At 40.9% G+C, this 15,837-nt stretch overlaps 1 protein-coding gene across 1 annotated transcript; it reads left to right on the top strand.

The window, feature by feature from the left end:
* Positions 1-3,132: 3,132 nt before the first annotated feature.
* Positions 3,133-10,650, top strand: TMED7 (transmembrane p24 trafficking protein 7). Its single transcript, XM_033084972.2, has 3 exons — positions 3,133-3,423; positions 5,645-5,890; positions 7,787-10,650. The coding sequence occupies exons 1-3, from the start codon at positions 3,256-3,258 to the stop codon at positions 8,021-8,023; spliced, it is 651 nt and encodes a 216-aa protein (XP_032940863.1). The 5' UTR covers positions 3,133-3,255; the 3' UTR covers positions 8,024-10,650.
* Positions 10,651-15,837: the final 5,187 nt, after the last annotated feature.

Genomic DNA, 15,837 nt, shown 5'->3' with positions numbered 1-15,837 from the left:
TTAAGGTCCAGTGACTTTCTCCTCCACAGCATGACTTTGCACAAACCACACAAAAACAGTGTGATGAAAATGTGTTAGTATACTTGATTGTAATTCAAGTGTTTTTTGCAGTTGCCAGAGTCATTCAATGCTGCTTTTTAAAGTATAAAGGCCAGTGAAAAGAAAGATTAATCTGTATTTTGGCCTGTCTGGTTTATTTTAGTAATTTTAACCTATCCAAAATTAAGCACTACACTGGGAAGTAAAGATGAATTAATTATCTTGACATCAAGGTCTATTCTTTATAAAAAATCTGCCAAAGCAAACCCACAGCAAAGGCTTTTAAAGCAGCAGCACTTCAAATGGGGAAACTTTACCATTTTAGGTAGTTTGCACAGCAAGACAAAGCATACTGTGGAATATGCTTTAAATGGGAATTCAATTAAAAAGGGTAAAAAGGTCTGTACTTCGGGAGAAAAGATTAGAAACTTGATTCAGCTACTAAGCAGAGAAGAAACACTATCACCTGAATATCCTGTATTTTACAGAATTCTTTGGTTTTTCTGCAGTGGCTTCCGTGTGTCTTTGAAGGAATGAGAATGCCTTGTACAACTATGTTTCATTAGCAGTCTTCAGGAGAGCATGTTTTAACTGTCTGCACAAGAAACACGTGTCATTTGTCAATTTTAATTTTCCACATACAGAAAGTGGCAACATACACTTACAAATCAAACCAACGGAAAAATAAAATGAATCCTTGGGTTTTTTCCTAGTCTTTGACTGCACGTAAGATAAAAGATCATTAATAAAGACATGTATCTATGTATGCATGAATGGGGGAAGTTGTCATACAGACTTCTACTTGCAAATATTCTGTCATAATAGAGGAAAAAAACTACAAAGATTTTCCTCAGGCAAGAACTATGCTGAGAGCACCTGAAACTGGGCCTCACCCTGCTTAAGCAGATTGTCCAGTAGGAAAACTCTTCATACGACTCCCTCTAAAATATATTTCTTGAACTTACATTTACATTTATTGAACTTATTTCAGTTTCAAGCTGCAAAAGAATTACTGAAATTTATAAGCAGTTCTTAATGCTAGTAGCTAGTTCTCAATTACTACTAGGATTGCTACATATATAAAGCAATTAGTCCTTAACAAATCTACACCAGATGAGCTGCAAGCACACCACACAATGGAGCTGATGTTTTGCAGTTAGTGCTGACAGCTCTGAATGGTGGAGTTGTTATGAGGAGTCACCTGCTTTAAGGGGACCAGGACTGAGAGCTTCCTGGATGCAGTTTGCCTTCTTCACTCCATTGATGTTTCATAATCCAAAAAGAAAAGGATGTAATCTCATCTGGTCTTGCTGATTTATTTTGGGGATTGGAACATCTGGGTTTTTGTTTATTCTGCAGGTGTCATCAGATTCCTTTCCTGCCTGCTCTGTATCTTTCCCCTTCTGTGCTGTTGTTTGATTATTTGGTGATAGGTTTCCAATCATCATTTCCTAGGTAAGCTTCATTAAGCCCATCCAGTGAAACTTTTAGAAAACAGCTGGAAAGAATGAACTAGGAAACTGTAAACTGTACACAATCACTTCAGCTGCTGTGAAAAATCAAAGGAAGTCCTCCTGAAATTTATTTCTTGCCACACGAAGGAGATGATTAGTTGATACAGTTTCTACAAGCCTGTGCTGACTGATTTAAGTTAAATGACTGGAGCTGCATTACATGGCTCAGATAACCTGCTTTTCAGCCATCTCAGCTATCAGCCAACACTTAAATGCCATCTAAAATAAAACAGTGTGTTGAATTGAAAATAGCAAACATTGAGGATTAATTGTAAATGGATAACGTCTGCCTTGGCTGTAAAGCATACGCTATGCCACTATAATCCACACATGAAAATCTATCAGTCTTCTACATATGAATTTTGGGTACCTCTGCCCTATGAAATCTACAGTCCTCAAACTGATGCCCAGGTTTCTTACGCAGTCACACATTTCACAAGCCAGCACAGGACTTCTCTGTTCAAGGTTAGATGATTATGCAGCAGCACCCCAGCATGGCGCTTCTTTTGGCAATAGGTACTTCATGCAGGTTCAGCCTCTCTACCAGAGGAGCAAAATGGGTGCATTACAAGCTCATGCTCCTGCCGGGGAGGTTTGAGCTGAGTTTTCCCTTTCCTACTCTGCCTGATTTGTCACAGAACTTAACAGAATGAAGGATATCCTTGATACCTTTTTTTGAATTTGCAAAAATAACTGAGAAAGGCTGTGAGTGTTGGGGCTAGAGGAAAAGAAGGCTGTGTACAGACCTCAGAGCAACCTGGCAGCATATACAGCAAAGCTGGAGAGGAACACTTCATCGCGATCTGTTGTGGTGGGAGAAGAAATAATGGGTGTTAACTGAAAGAGGGGAAACCTAGGTTGGACATAAGAAAAAAATTCTTTATAGTGCAGACGGTGCAACACTGGAACAGGTTGCCCGGGGAGGCTGGGGATACTCCAAACCTGGCAGTGTTCAAGGCCATTCTAGATGGGGCTCTCAGCAACCTGATTCAGTGGGAAGTGTCCCTGCCTACGGCAGGTGCATTGCAATTCACCGATCTTTAGGACCCTTTCCAACTTTTAACATTCTATGACTTTATGATTGACTGGACTAGAAGTTGAAAGTCGACACTCCTGCAATCAGCGCGAGTACTTCAATCCATGTTTTATCTCTCTGTTTATTCATTCATCTCTGATTCATTCTCTGCAACGAACGTTCAGGGATCTGCGCGCCAGAATTCTCCAGACTCGTCCTCGTGTGTCCTGCTTCTCGGAAGGCCGGCGGTCGCTTTTTGCGTGCGCCTGGCCGCAGGAGCCCGCCATTTCCAGCTTCAGGGCCTAGCGGGAGCTTCCGGAAACTTCGCCTCAGGACAACGCCGCTGCGCAGACACCCAGCCTCCACAGACGGCACGATGCGGGCAAAGGAAGACACCACGACCTCCCCACGACCTCCCCTCGCCCGCCCCTTCCCCGCCCCTCGCCCGCCCCTTCCCCGCCCCTCGCCCGCCCCTCGCCCGCCCCTCGCCCGCCCCTCGCCCGCCCTTCCCCGCTGGACACACGTCCCGGAAGCGCTCCGGGAAGGCGCTGCCGCCGCGCGGGCACTTCCGGGTGCCGCCGCTCGTCCCGTCGGCCACGCCGCGTCTCGCCCGCAGCCCCGCGCCCCGCAGCCCCTTCGCGCCCTCCTCACCCTCCTTGTCCTCCTCGTCTCTCTTCTCGCCGGGCGATGCCGCCGCAGGGCTCCCGGAGGCCGCTGCCACCCTTGCTGCTGGTGTGGGCGCTGGCGGCCTGCGCCGCGCGGGCCTCCGAGATCACGTTCGAGCTGCCCGACAACGCCAAGCAGTGCTTCTACGAGGAGATCGCCCAGGGCACCAAGTGTACCCTCGAGTTCCAGGTACCCCGGCGGGAGGAGCCGCCCCGGGCGTGGCGCCATTCTGGGCCCCGAGCCCAGGCCGCTGCCGGGGGCTCTCACTGAGCTCCCTTCCTGTAGGCAGGATTTGGGAATAGCGCCTGGCAAGGGAGCAGCGCCTGGCTCCAGTGAGAGGTCTCCAGCTTGACAAAGGAAAACTGCGGGAGCAGCTGGGAGGCTTTCGTGTAGAGCACGGCAGAGTGGGACACGGAGCTGGCCCTGAAAACTGGCAGTGTCTGTACGCTGGTCGCTGCCATGTAGTGCCCCACCTGAACAGCACAGAGAATACCTCAAGCACACCTGGCCAACAGGGTGCCGCAGATGTAATATCCTTGTGGTTTCTGAAGCATCGACAGGATGAGAACATTGCATCTTAAGAGCTAACGTTTCGTTTTTCAGGATGCGGTTCAGATTGGGATTACATACTAACAGTGAAAGGGTGATAGGAGAAGGATGCGGTGCAGCATCACTGTTTTGATGCCTCTGAGTGTATCAGCAGGGTTGGAACTTTTCAGTCCGTCACTTCAGTAGATGCAGTCACTGATAGTACAGCAGCAGCATGAGACAAAAGTCATCCCCGATGACAAAAAACCACAGTTATCTTTGGGGGCTTTTGAAAGGATTGTGTAATTTTTATGGGCTGACTTTTCTTGCTGAAGTCCTGTGCTTTCTAGTTCGTTGGTTGCTGTCCCATCTCATCTATATGGGGAATGTTGCTGCCACATACCTGTCCTTGTTACTCTGTCCTGTGTGGTCCAGATCCTGGATATCTTCCCTACCCAAATATTTCTTGTCCCCCTTTTTTTGATACAGTCTTTCTGTGCAGTACTTTCCCCTGCAGTTTTGAAACAGGTATCGCTGGACAGATAAGCCTGCTGTTGCCACTTTTATTGGTGACCAAAACAAGACTAGTTCTACTAAAAGAAAAGTCTGGATTTGGCCAGCCACTGGCAGTCTGAAGCACCCTGTGTGTGTCCTTGTCTCAAGGGCCGACAGGAGGCACAAGCAAGTTCTGTGGCAGGGAATCCTGGGGGAACTTTAAGTCTTTACTACCTCTATGTAAACTGATGTTTTCATTGTGCCTACACAGCTGAAAGCAAGTGACTTGCATGTAATTGGCCAAATTACCAAATTGTAAGTTGTATTTCAAAAATGAAGAGCTGACTTATTGATTGCAAACTGGATATTTTTAAAACTGCCTTTGTGGAGGAGCTGCTGCTCCAGTCCGTTGTTGTACCACTAACATAACCATTTTAATAACCTGGTACTTCTGTAAACTGATGAGCATTTATACAGCGCCATGTGGACTGAAATGCAGATACACAAATACTAAAATATTTTGGTGATTTCTGCACACATATGAAATAAGTCTCTTCCTCCTGCTTTATCTTAAAAGTAAAAAGTGTGCAGCAAGGATAAAGTGTAAAACTGCTATGGTAAGAGTCATCAGATTACCATGTTGTGAATGCCTAAACTCCTGATCAGTCTTTCCGGAGAATTCAGGTAGTAATCAAAACCTCAAAAAGCCCCTTAGGACAATCGTGAAGTTTTGAGTCAGTTGCAGGCATTGTCCGAATGTGCTGTTTTTCGGAAGAACTCCTGTGTCTAACTGCAGGAGAGAGGCAGCAGGTCCCCCCCAGCCTTGCTCTGTTGACAGAAGCAGACAGGAAGACTGGACAGATTGAAATTCCCGTTCTACTGGTCAAACACCATTCCTGCAGCCTAATGCAGCTGATAGAGCAGGGCAATTGCACTTTCCTGGCCACACAGGAAGGAAGTGTCTTGCTGCATGTTAGCAGTTTCAGCTGGATGAACCAGTTCCAGAGAGGACTTGACCGTACAGCAAATGTCAGACTCATTACAGTTGTGTCTTTGCTGTCCCATCTGGTTTAATCTGCTGTAGTCTTTGCTATTGCACACTTAGTAATAACAAAGTAACTCAAATTGCTCTCCTAAGGGTTTGAGAATACAGCTGACATTGCATATGCTAAACCTAAAGCATTTTAAATTATTTTCTGTGTGTCATTCATGGGAAAATAATTTTGCAGACCTACTTTGAAAGATTCTCACATGAATACATTATATTTTAAAACACCTGTCAAGGCAAAAAGCTTTGCAGTTCCACCTGCCAGACCATACTTCTTGGAAGAAATATATAAATGTCCATTTTTTTCAAAAAAGACAATTTCTTGGTTTTTGTTTCCAGGTGATCACTGGAGGTCATTATGATGTTGACTGTCGATTGGAAGATCCTGATGGCATTGTACTGTACAAAGAGATGAAGAAACAGTATGATAGCTTCACATTTACTGCATCCAGAAATGGAACATACAAGTTCTGCTTCAGCAATGAGTTCTCTACTTTCACACACAAAACTGTGTACTTCGATTTCCAAGTTGGAGAGGATCCACCTCTGTTTCCTAGTGAGAACAGAGTAACTGCACTTACCCAGGTAAAACACTGTTGTGCTTGACAAAAGTTGTTAGGTGAAGACAATTTTCCTTCAGGTTCCACTGCTTTAGTTATTTGCATCAATTTTGAAAAGAAATGAATTGAAGCTTTTAAAATAATCTAAATTGTGACAAATAGGCTTTCTTTGTAAAGATAAGATTTATAAAACACAGAGCTGAGATGGAATCACCAAATGTTAAAGAGGAGATTAGGACAGAAACTTAAGACCACTGTTGTTTGGGGTTTTGTTGTTTGGGTGGTTTCTGGGGGTTTTTTTGGTGGTTTTCTGTTTGGTTGGTGGGATTTTTCTGAAGTTTCTAAGAGAATGTCCTTTTAATGACACAGTGTATTTCACAAACTAGATATTGGTGGAATAGGGTTTAAAAAATTTCCAGGCTCTGAAAAAACTCTTGGACAGTAGAGTGTTTTTTTAGAAGAAGGACTTATATATCTACAATTTTTAAAATGGAGAAGGGACTTATAGAAAAATAAATTAATAAAGCCAGCTTTATATATCTGGCTTCTACATATTTAGGCTTTATAAGTCTACAAAGTGTCAAAGCATTTTCATTATTGTATTTTCAGGATTTTACAGTTTTGTACCACCTCTACACAACCTAAATACCTTAAAACTTCCTTTGTAACATTTCATTAATTCCTGCAGTGCTTTATTTTGCGTTCAGATTCTTGATATTGTATCTGTTAATTTTTATTTTCCTTGCGTTTTTGGTAATGAGGCTATTTCTGCAGTTCTGGTCAGGTTTGTGGCATGACCAAATTTGGGTAGTCTTTCATGGGAACAGTTGAAGGTAAATCCATAAAATCAGAGTAACCCTGTGTTTAAATCCCTTGTGCCGATCATGCAGAGAATGTTTCTACAATTTACCAATAGCAAAACTTAGTTTGGAAAAACTCATCCTGAATTTTGTCGAGAAGATTATCTTAGACTTATTCAGACTCATGTCTTCAAAGTCATTGACTGGAAAATAGGGTTAGTCTCAGATATAAGTGACTGAGAGCAGCCCTGAAAGGGTGTTAAACATTTCCTTTATAATAGTTTATACTGTTCGGTCTTCTGGAAATACTAATTTTAAGCCATTAAAGAGAAACCTAAATTGTGAGTAGAAAATAAGTCTTTCGAAGATCTAGTGACAATTAATTAATCTCTTAGTGTTCAAAACACTGTGAGGAGTACTTTTACTTGCAGCAGATAAACTGAAACTGCAAGAAATTTATATAAAAAATTATCTAGGGCTTGGAAAACCAATAATGGGTTTTTTTTTAATGAAAAATTATGAAATTGGCCACGTTGATAAGTATTTTTATATGAGTATGGTATTGAGTGTTCAGGAGCACTGAAGGATAACAATTGTCCCTTCTCTAACCACTTTTTGTGTACATGGCTAAGAAAATGGTCTCTTGAGAACAGAAGAGACATTGTACAGTTTGAGTGAGAATTAATCAATGAAGAACGTCTTATTTGTGAAACAGAAGCATTTCATATATGCTGTGTGTATCTTAATATTATAAGCAACTGCTTGTTTTCCTGTGGAATTAACAGCTGGAGGATCACTGGCATTTCAAAAATATTTCTGAGGTTCATTTTGAATCCAAGTGTGAATCTGGAATTTGTTCATTTATTCTCACGGCTCGTTGCTTTTTATTTGTTATCTGGTTTTATCTGCTTCTGTATTTAACAGTGGCACATTTTTGTGTGTCATGTTTCATCAGTATAAGTTACATTTTACTGTATTTACACTATTTCTATCTATTTCTATCTGACATTTGCCTTAGTTAATTCTTAGCTTGCAAAGTTACATGACTCCTCATTTAAAATATCAAAGCAGAAAACCACTAGCAGGGTTCTTGACTCTGTGTTGTATATTTGTTTCTCCAGATGGAGTCTGCGTGCGTTTCGATTCACGAAGCTTTGAAGTCTGTCATCGATTATCAGACTCACTTCCGCTTGAGGGAAGCGCAGGGCCGCAGCAGAGCAGAGGATTTAAACACAAGGGTGGCTTACTGGTCGATAGGGGAAGCAATCATTCTTCTTGTTGTTAGTGTCGGGCAGGTATTCCTCCTGAAAAGCTTTTTCTCGGATAAAAGAACCACAGCAACGCGCGTTGGGTCGTAACCAGTAGCAGCAATGCTTCAGGTGTGTTACTCATTAAGATTAGCGGTTCTCCAATTAACTGTAGGTACAGAGGTCTGAATATATGCAACATCCAAATGTGTATACTCCTCATCTCTTAAAAATCACAAAATAGACCCTAAAGGTTATGAAAGGGACACATAATTGGAAATATTTTTAAGGATCCTTTGGAACTTAAATGTTTCAATTCCTATATTAAAATATCTGGCAGTGTGTAGTCTCTCTTTATTTCTACTGATACTAATCCAAACCAATCCAAACCAAGTTTGACAATTACTCAACTGCAATATAACACTTTTAAATAACCCAACAGTAATATCAGATATGAGAGATGATATATATGAAAATGCAATTTCATTTTCAGGCTGAATATCTTGGATTATAGAAAAGAAAACGTCATTAACTCTAGTCACTGTTTTGATTTGCTGGTTTAAAACAAAATTTTTTAAATCGTTGAAAGCTTGGCACTACATTGTGGTGCACAATCTTTATCAGCCTGGAAAGTCTTCATCTTGAGAATTTGCTGAATTTTATACTTCATTCTGATTGCTTAAACATACATTCTTCTGTATTAAAATAAATACACTTTTTCTTTTGCAATGTTTATTTTACAGAAGAAATTGTAAGCTGAGGCTACTCAGGAAATTCACTTCTGCATACAAAAAAATTTCCAAATTTCCAAGTTTATGTAAAAAACATGGAGTAGATTAGGGAGTCTTCTAACTTTGTCATTGAACATGTGCAGTACTCATATATGCTGCTGCTGCCTTTTGGATTTAAGTCCAGAAGTAGCTTGGTTTGTTAAGCAGCACAGCACCAGCACTGGATGAGGTTATATTATATGTTAGGCACGTACAAAGCTTTTTACTAAATTTTTTTCCTAGTAAGAGGGCAATTTGATATTGATACTGCATTGCACAAGTGCTGTAAATATTCCTCTGTGTGGTGCACTGAGACATGACAGCCTTGTGCATCTAATTGCCACTCTGTTTTGTTAGTGGTCAGGAAATGTTTTAAATATTTCAGGTTATCTTTTTGGTAGAGTTATTAGAGTTACATTGTTTTCACTACTCAAGTCTTCAGTAGCATATGTACTGTAAAATTTTGTTATATTTGGTTGTGGAAGGTAGTAAATGTATGTACATGCCCATAGCTTGAATTGAGCTGGTCATAGTAAGGCTAAACTTCAAAAGACTGGGAAAAAAGTAGGCTGACCAATTCTTAAATGCACACAAAATAAACTAAAGTGAAAAATTTGTCATGTGTTAGTAGCTAAATCAAAAGATGCTTTTTATACAAGTTCTTGGCAAGCAGAGAAGGAGTGCTATATCCTTATTAATTGCCTATAGTATTTCTAGCAAAAATTTGAAATTACATGTTCAGGTGATTCTTGAGCAGTCTGAAGAATTGATCTAAGATGACTTGATGTTAAAATCATGTCATGGTTGAAAAAAATAAAAGTACCCCTACTCTGTTGTCAACTGACTGCTCTTTTGGAAGCTGAAGGAAAACATCAGATAGCTCAAAGATTACTTAGAAAGTCATGAAGATATTAAAAATCTTTAAGTAAAATTCAGGATGTAGAGTTTTGCTGTCCTGTACTGAATTTTGAATACTGCAGTCCCGTTTTGGGATGCAGGATCCCCAGAAACAGTTAGACCCACTAATATGAGAAAACAAAAGTCTGCTTTTGTCTTGGGATACAAATCTGTGACTGCACACAAACATTCTTGATTGTACCTCTATGCTTTCTTGTGTTCAGCAATGGATGTCTAGTACTTCTTGTGCTACATTGCACACAATAATGAAGCAAGTGGTACACTTTGGATGCAAGTGTCAAATGAAAACATGATTTGCTTTTGCTAGTATTCATTATTTCTGGAGTTTGAATATTAGTTATGTAGCTTTAATCACAACAAAGGCATTTGTTTGAAGGCTTGATTTGTGTTGGGTTTTTTTCCACTGAGTTTTTCTGTGTGCTGGCAAAATTGGTAAATAGTGCTATAAAACTGATGATGATCAGCTATCGCATATATGTCTCTTTATTCTTTCATAATGTTTGAATGTGTGAAGTGGACTGTTCCATTCAATGTTACTCCCACAGCAGAGGTTTAGTGGACTTGACTTTTCCATTAAAGTTAGGTGTCTGAACCAGTGCTCTGGCATCCTGCTGCATAATATGCAGCAACAGCTTAAAAATGCCTTTATTTTTGTGTTGTTAAAAACATGGCACAAACACACGTTTAAACGTAGCTGTATATAGTTTTTAACTGACTGAATAGGATATAATAAAACACACATGCTAACACGCAGTGGGTGAAGAAGTGCATTGTGAACTTTGGTTAAAGCTGCACCTTTTGATATATGAGCAGTTTGGTGTGACACGCAAGAAAACACCCTGCGTTAAAGGGGATATAACTGTGTTTTTAATTGCTAAATGCTCTGAATTTCAGCTATGCGTTGGATGTTTTATGTTTACAAGACTTTTTTTGGTGTCCTGAAATGTCGGTTCTTTAGTTTGAGGGCATGGGGGGGGAAATTTAGTTTGAATAAGACAAAAAGCAGACCCTGTGAATATTGTATGGGAAAATAAAAAATTAATATATGAATGTGGTCTGATTGTTTTATTTGCTTATGGGGTTTGGGAACATTATTCTTCAAAAAAGCTTTGAATCATAATTTGAATAGTCGACCTGTGTTTTAACCTATTACAGTTAATCTACCTCCTGACACTTGATCATTACTTCAACCATGCTTTAGCAAGGTAGTGTGGTTGCTGGCTCTTTGCTCAGTGTGTCGGTAATGCAGGCAGTCATACGCATAAATCTCTTCATGTTGGAGTAGAATTCGAAGATTTAATTGCAGATTCCAGGAATTATTGGGACCTACTGCATCTTTTCACATTAATTCTGTAGATATAAAGTTATGGGGGGAGCTGGAAAGGTGCCTTCAATTAGTGTTGTCCAATTACAAGATATGAACTTCAAATAAGTAGCAACTGAATGTGTGATTTGAGGTACTTTATATTGAGTTTCTTAGGTTTAAAGAACAGATATGGTAGGTATCATTGTTTTGTGTCGGCACCTTCCAGAATTACTTGCTAAGTCAATTAGTATATATTCAAAAAATTTCAAGACTGTTTATAGAGTAGTTGGATTAAGAAAATCTTTTTGTCTAGAAGCATGGGTAAGTTCTCTTTCAGTGATGTGTTACTGTTACAGCCAAGTAGTTGTCCAGGGCTTTTTTAGGTGCACCCGGGATTTTAAAGTAACTTAAGTTGTGGTGTGAAGTGCTTTTCTGCTGAAAGCTGATAATCCTACCAAAAAAAAATAGACAAAGTGAAAAGACGAGTCAGTGTATCAAGTGACATGCATGATGATGATGAAGGCTTTTATCAAGGAGGCAGTAGAAATGTGCTCTGGACCACCTCAAATTTAAACAATTCCTGAACTGCCAGGCTACCAGAGGGCACAAGTGCTGCAACAATATCACAACCACCTCCATCAGGGATAAGATGAAACCAGGAGTTTAAAACAGGCCATAAATGAGATGGATGAAAAATTGTTCACATTCTTCCCCTTGACTTGCAGAATCAAGTTCCAGAAAAGCAAGGTTATGCTATGTGCACACAGGGTGCTACTGATTTCAATCAAGTATTGTGAGACATGAAGGAAAGTGGTGACTCAGGTTTGCTTGGTAAAAACTTTTGACAGTAGCAGCTCTCAAAAGGTTCATTATTTGTATTAAAAAGTCCATGTTGCACTCCACAGGATAACATGTTATGTGAACATAAGGTGGTTTTACTTTGCAACACTTGTAAGCAGATTGATTTGACTCATACATACCTTCTTCTTCACCTGCTGGCAAAGCCCAACACACATGTGAGTGGCCTGGTCAGCATCTGTTGTGTGCAACACATTTTTAAGCACGTGGACTACTTTGTGTGTCCCTGTATTATGTTTCTTATTACAGGCTGCTTTGCTGGTGAACTAACAGGAAAGGGAGTGGCATGGGTTATGCTGTAGTTTTGTTGACAGCTTCCTGTTTCAGAATGGAAAGTCCTTAAATGAGTCATCTGAACTGTGGTTTTACTAGAGTGCAGACACTAATCCTGACAGGAACACCAGGTTCCTTAATTTCACTGCTGATCATTGTGTGTGTGGTTATCAATGGAGGCCATTGAACAGAACTTCCTTGTTTCTGTGATCTGAATCTCACTGTGAGACGTGGTTCTGCTCACAATACAGTACATGAGAGGCAGTACAGGAGAATGGCGTCCCTTCAACAGCCTAAATTTATGTACAGGGATTTTCCTGGCACTAAGAACTGCAGCTTAATTTTGACTTTACTGTAAATTAATGTTCTTAATAAATCGCAGGAAGTAAAAGTATATTGATATACTTGATGTGCAGACTATGAAAAACCAAAGAGAAGCATTTTCTTCCTGGAAAAAATCAAACATGAGGGAAAAGGGCTTGGGAAGGCTAACACTGGTATGAGATGAGGTTTTTTGGCACAGCACTATCTTTTCCTCTGATGTTTGGAGAACACAGTACCACAGGTGTCAAGAAAGTAACTCAACAGGGACAGAAAGGGCTGAAGAGAGGCAGAAAGGGGAGGGGGAAGGAGGAGGGCTTAGGGAGTAATAAAAGGAAGGAAGAAAGGCAGAGGACAGATGGGGAAAAAGTGGAGAAAGGCCATGGACAAGAGGTGCTTCCTCTCTGGAGATGCTGGTGGTCTTTGGTGGCTGCTGCCCCCAGTACAGGTTTGCAGTGCAATCTGCAAGTAGCAGCTGAAAATCACACCAGAATCAACTCTTCCTAATGTATATTGGTACACACAGAATGAGGAATTCAATTAAAATTGCCCTGGGGAAACTTAGAAAAAATGTGTCAAAATGTGGGTGAAAGCTGGAAGAACAGGCGACTGCTACAGGGAGGAAATGTGAAAATAGAAAATGGTAACAACCAGGACGTGCTCTCACCTGTGAAATACTCTGCCTCACCTAAGACCAGTCTTTAATGCACTGACACAAACCCACAGTAACTCTGCATTTCTGTGTCAGTGAATGTCCTGAACTACTGACTTAAGATAGTCAGCTACCCACCCATTCTGCATGTGCCTTTCATTCACAGAGATGCCTAAGACATTAAAGACCTCGCTTATTACCATATCATTCTTGCTCTGGGACAAAAGCCACCTGAGCCCAAAATTTCACAGAGCAGAAAATGAGTCCATATTTCCTGACTTGCACAAATCCTTAGATCAAGCCCTGAGAGAGTTACACTTCATTAAGTGGAATTGTGCAGCAAATGGGATTTTCACTGTCTTGCAAGGTTCACCTTAGAAATTGCTTGAATTTCAAAATGCAATTAAGATCTTCAAAAAGCATTGGAAAATAATGCTTTTAGGCAAAGTATGTGGCATTTTTTGGTCTAAATATTGCAGTTTAATTCCAATTATAGACTGTTATGATTTTCAATACACTGGAACACAGCACATGACAGGATGTCTAGAACATTTCTTTCCTACAGGTTACAATACTTTCCTGAAAGAATATTCAAAAGCAAAAACTTACTTTTACTCCAAAACCCCAAGAGTTGAAAGATGAGCTGCTGGCAGCCAAGAGGCCTGCATGCAGTGCAGTCAACAGCAGAGGAAAACACTTGTGGGTGTCCTGGTGTCCTGGGTTACGATACAGGGTGTGATAAAAGGTATCTATTCTATCACCATCTGTTGAGGGTGGGGGCAGTGATCCTTATCTCCGTGGGAGATATTCTGCTAATGAGCATCCATTGAAACCAGGTGGGGCATTGTTCTTTATCTTTTCACAACTCATCCTTCCTCCAGCGAGTCATTTTCTGCTAATGGCCCATTGAGTCCCACTGTGTGACTGATAAAATTACTTCATCCCATTGGAAGTTGCTCCAGCCAGGGGGAAGAGCCCAACATTTCTTACCAAGATAAAACAGAGGTTTTGGGACACTAAGGTAGCCCCTTTCTCCACCGGACTCCAGAGGGAAACTGGATTTCTCCACATCACCACTGGACTTCCAGAGGGAAACTGCACCTTCTACAGAGCCACTGCTTCAACTGAATTACTTCTGTCACTACAAAAGAACTACAGCCACCATTTAATCGAACTGCTACCAACACCCTGCCTGATGGAGTGTCAAGTTGTACTCTGACTTTGTCAGGGCTTGGGGTTGGTTTCTTTGTAGTACTGCATTTCTATTTTAATTTCCCTAGTAAAGAACTGATATTCCTAATTCCCATATTTATGTCTGAAAGCCCCTTGATTTCAAAATTATAATAATTTGGAGGGAGGCAGTTTACATTCTCCATTTCAAAGAGAGGCTCCTGCCTTTCTTAGCAGACACCTGTCCTCCAAACTAGGACACCTGGGAATCATCACTCTGTGGGGTTGGGCTCAGGATATCTGTTTTCTTTGTATAATATTTTCTCATGACCTTGAGTAGAAGTAGGACTGCTATAATGTAGGATTGCTTCTGAGCACTTGTCTGGAAGCAGTGATTTTCCTGAAGCACTTTCTTGGAAGTACACTGAATGCACAGCAATAAAGAAATAGGATGAATGTAATTCAATACACTTAATGAATGCCAAGACACAAACATGTGCTGCCTACCTTCAGCTCATTTCTGTAGAACTTAACTTTCCCATCATAAATCCTGACACTAGTGCATGGTAAAAGAATCCAATTAAGTACAAAAAAATTAAATAGAAATACTGAACTTCTGGCAGTCATACAGGTAAAATTCCATACAGGGAAGGATGACTGATTTAGAGCAGGGAGTGCTAATAGGTGCATTGGTAATGCATCTTCTTTACTAACACATAAAGAAAAACAGTGTCTGTATGTGGTAGGTACCAGGCTCAGGATCGGAAGGCATTCAGAAATGACAGTCTTGGGGTGACTTGCTGTTATGTGAGAATTTCAACATCTGAAATCACTGCAGAAACTATGTTCCTGCCTGTCATTTCCATTTACTGGCTGACCAAACACTACACTGGATGTTTGTATAGGGAAAGCTCTGATGGACTTTTACCATATTCAGACAGTGATAATTGTCACACGTGTGGTGCATACTGATACAGCCTAAATTCCCGATAAGCTTAGACTGAAAGTAGTTTTGAAGTCATAACAAAAGCCGCTGGAGAGTGGGGCTAGCCTGGCATTTCAGCTGACTGGATGTGCCTTCTCCTCTTGAGGCCCTACTCCCTCCTCAGGAAATCTATGCTTTTCATGGCACACAGAACCATCCAGTTCCACTGAACTCCTAGGAATATGGCAAGATAAAAACAGGGAACATTTGGATCACTAAATCTTATGTCCTTCAGCTGCATCAGCCATGAAATGAGCATTTATGCAGGAAGGGCTCAAAGAACATCCTCCAGCCACTACAGCCTTTAGCATTCAATAGCAAGCAAATAGCCTGTCATTAAAATACAAGATCACAAGTCTCAATGAAGATTCCCCAAACAGTAGACCACTGGAAAACTTTTAGCAGATCTGAAACAAAGGTCAGTGATGCAAAATAAAGTTGAAAGAATGAAATTCGGAAAGACCCAGGGCCACTGCACCCCCAGACTTGCTCACTTATGTCACTGCCAGACGCTGCTGGAAACAGCAGACCCAACACAGCTCTGTACATAGCTTGGAAGCTCCATGCTTTCAAACTTTTTGTGGCTATCCTTCAGAGCCCTTCACAATCTTTGAATCAACCAGATGTGGATACCCAGATGATGGTACAAGATGGGCAGAAGAAACAGGTGCA

The sequence above is a fragment of the Catharus ustulatus genome, chromosome Z, assembly GCF_009819885.2.
Source record: "Catharus ustulatus isolate bCatUst1 chromosome Z, bCatUst1.pri.v2, whole genome shotgun sequence".
NCBI classification, from domain to species: Eukaryota; Metazoa; Chordata; class Aves; order Passeriformes; family Turdidae; genus Catharus; species Catharus ustulatus.
Note: the sequence above shows the minus strand (reverse complement) of the source record. Positions and strands in the feature narration are given on the sequence as shown.

Bases quoted from the DNA above. Each gene is read 5' to 3' on its own strand.
- TMED7 (XM_033084972.2), top strand. From the start codon at position 3,256: ATGCCGCCGCAGGGCTCCCGGAGGCCGCTGCCACCCTTGCTGCTGGTG. The intron at 3,424-5,644 runs GTACCCCGGCGG...TTTTGTTTCCAG, and splicing joins AGTGTACCCTCGAGTTCCAG to GTGATCACTGGAGGTCATTA. The intron at 5,891-7,786 runs GTAAAACACTGT...TTGTTTCTCCAG, and splicing joins GAGTAACTGCACTTACCCAG to ATGGAGTCTGCGTGCGTTTC.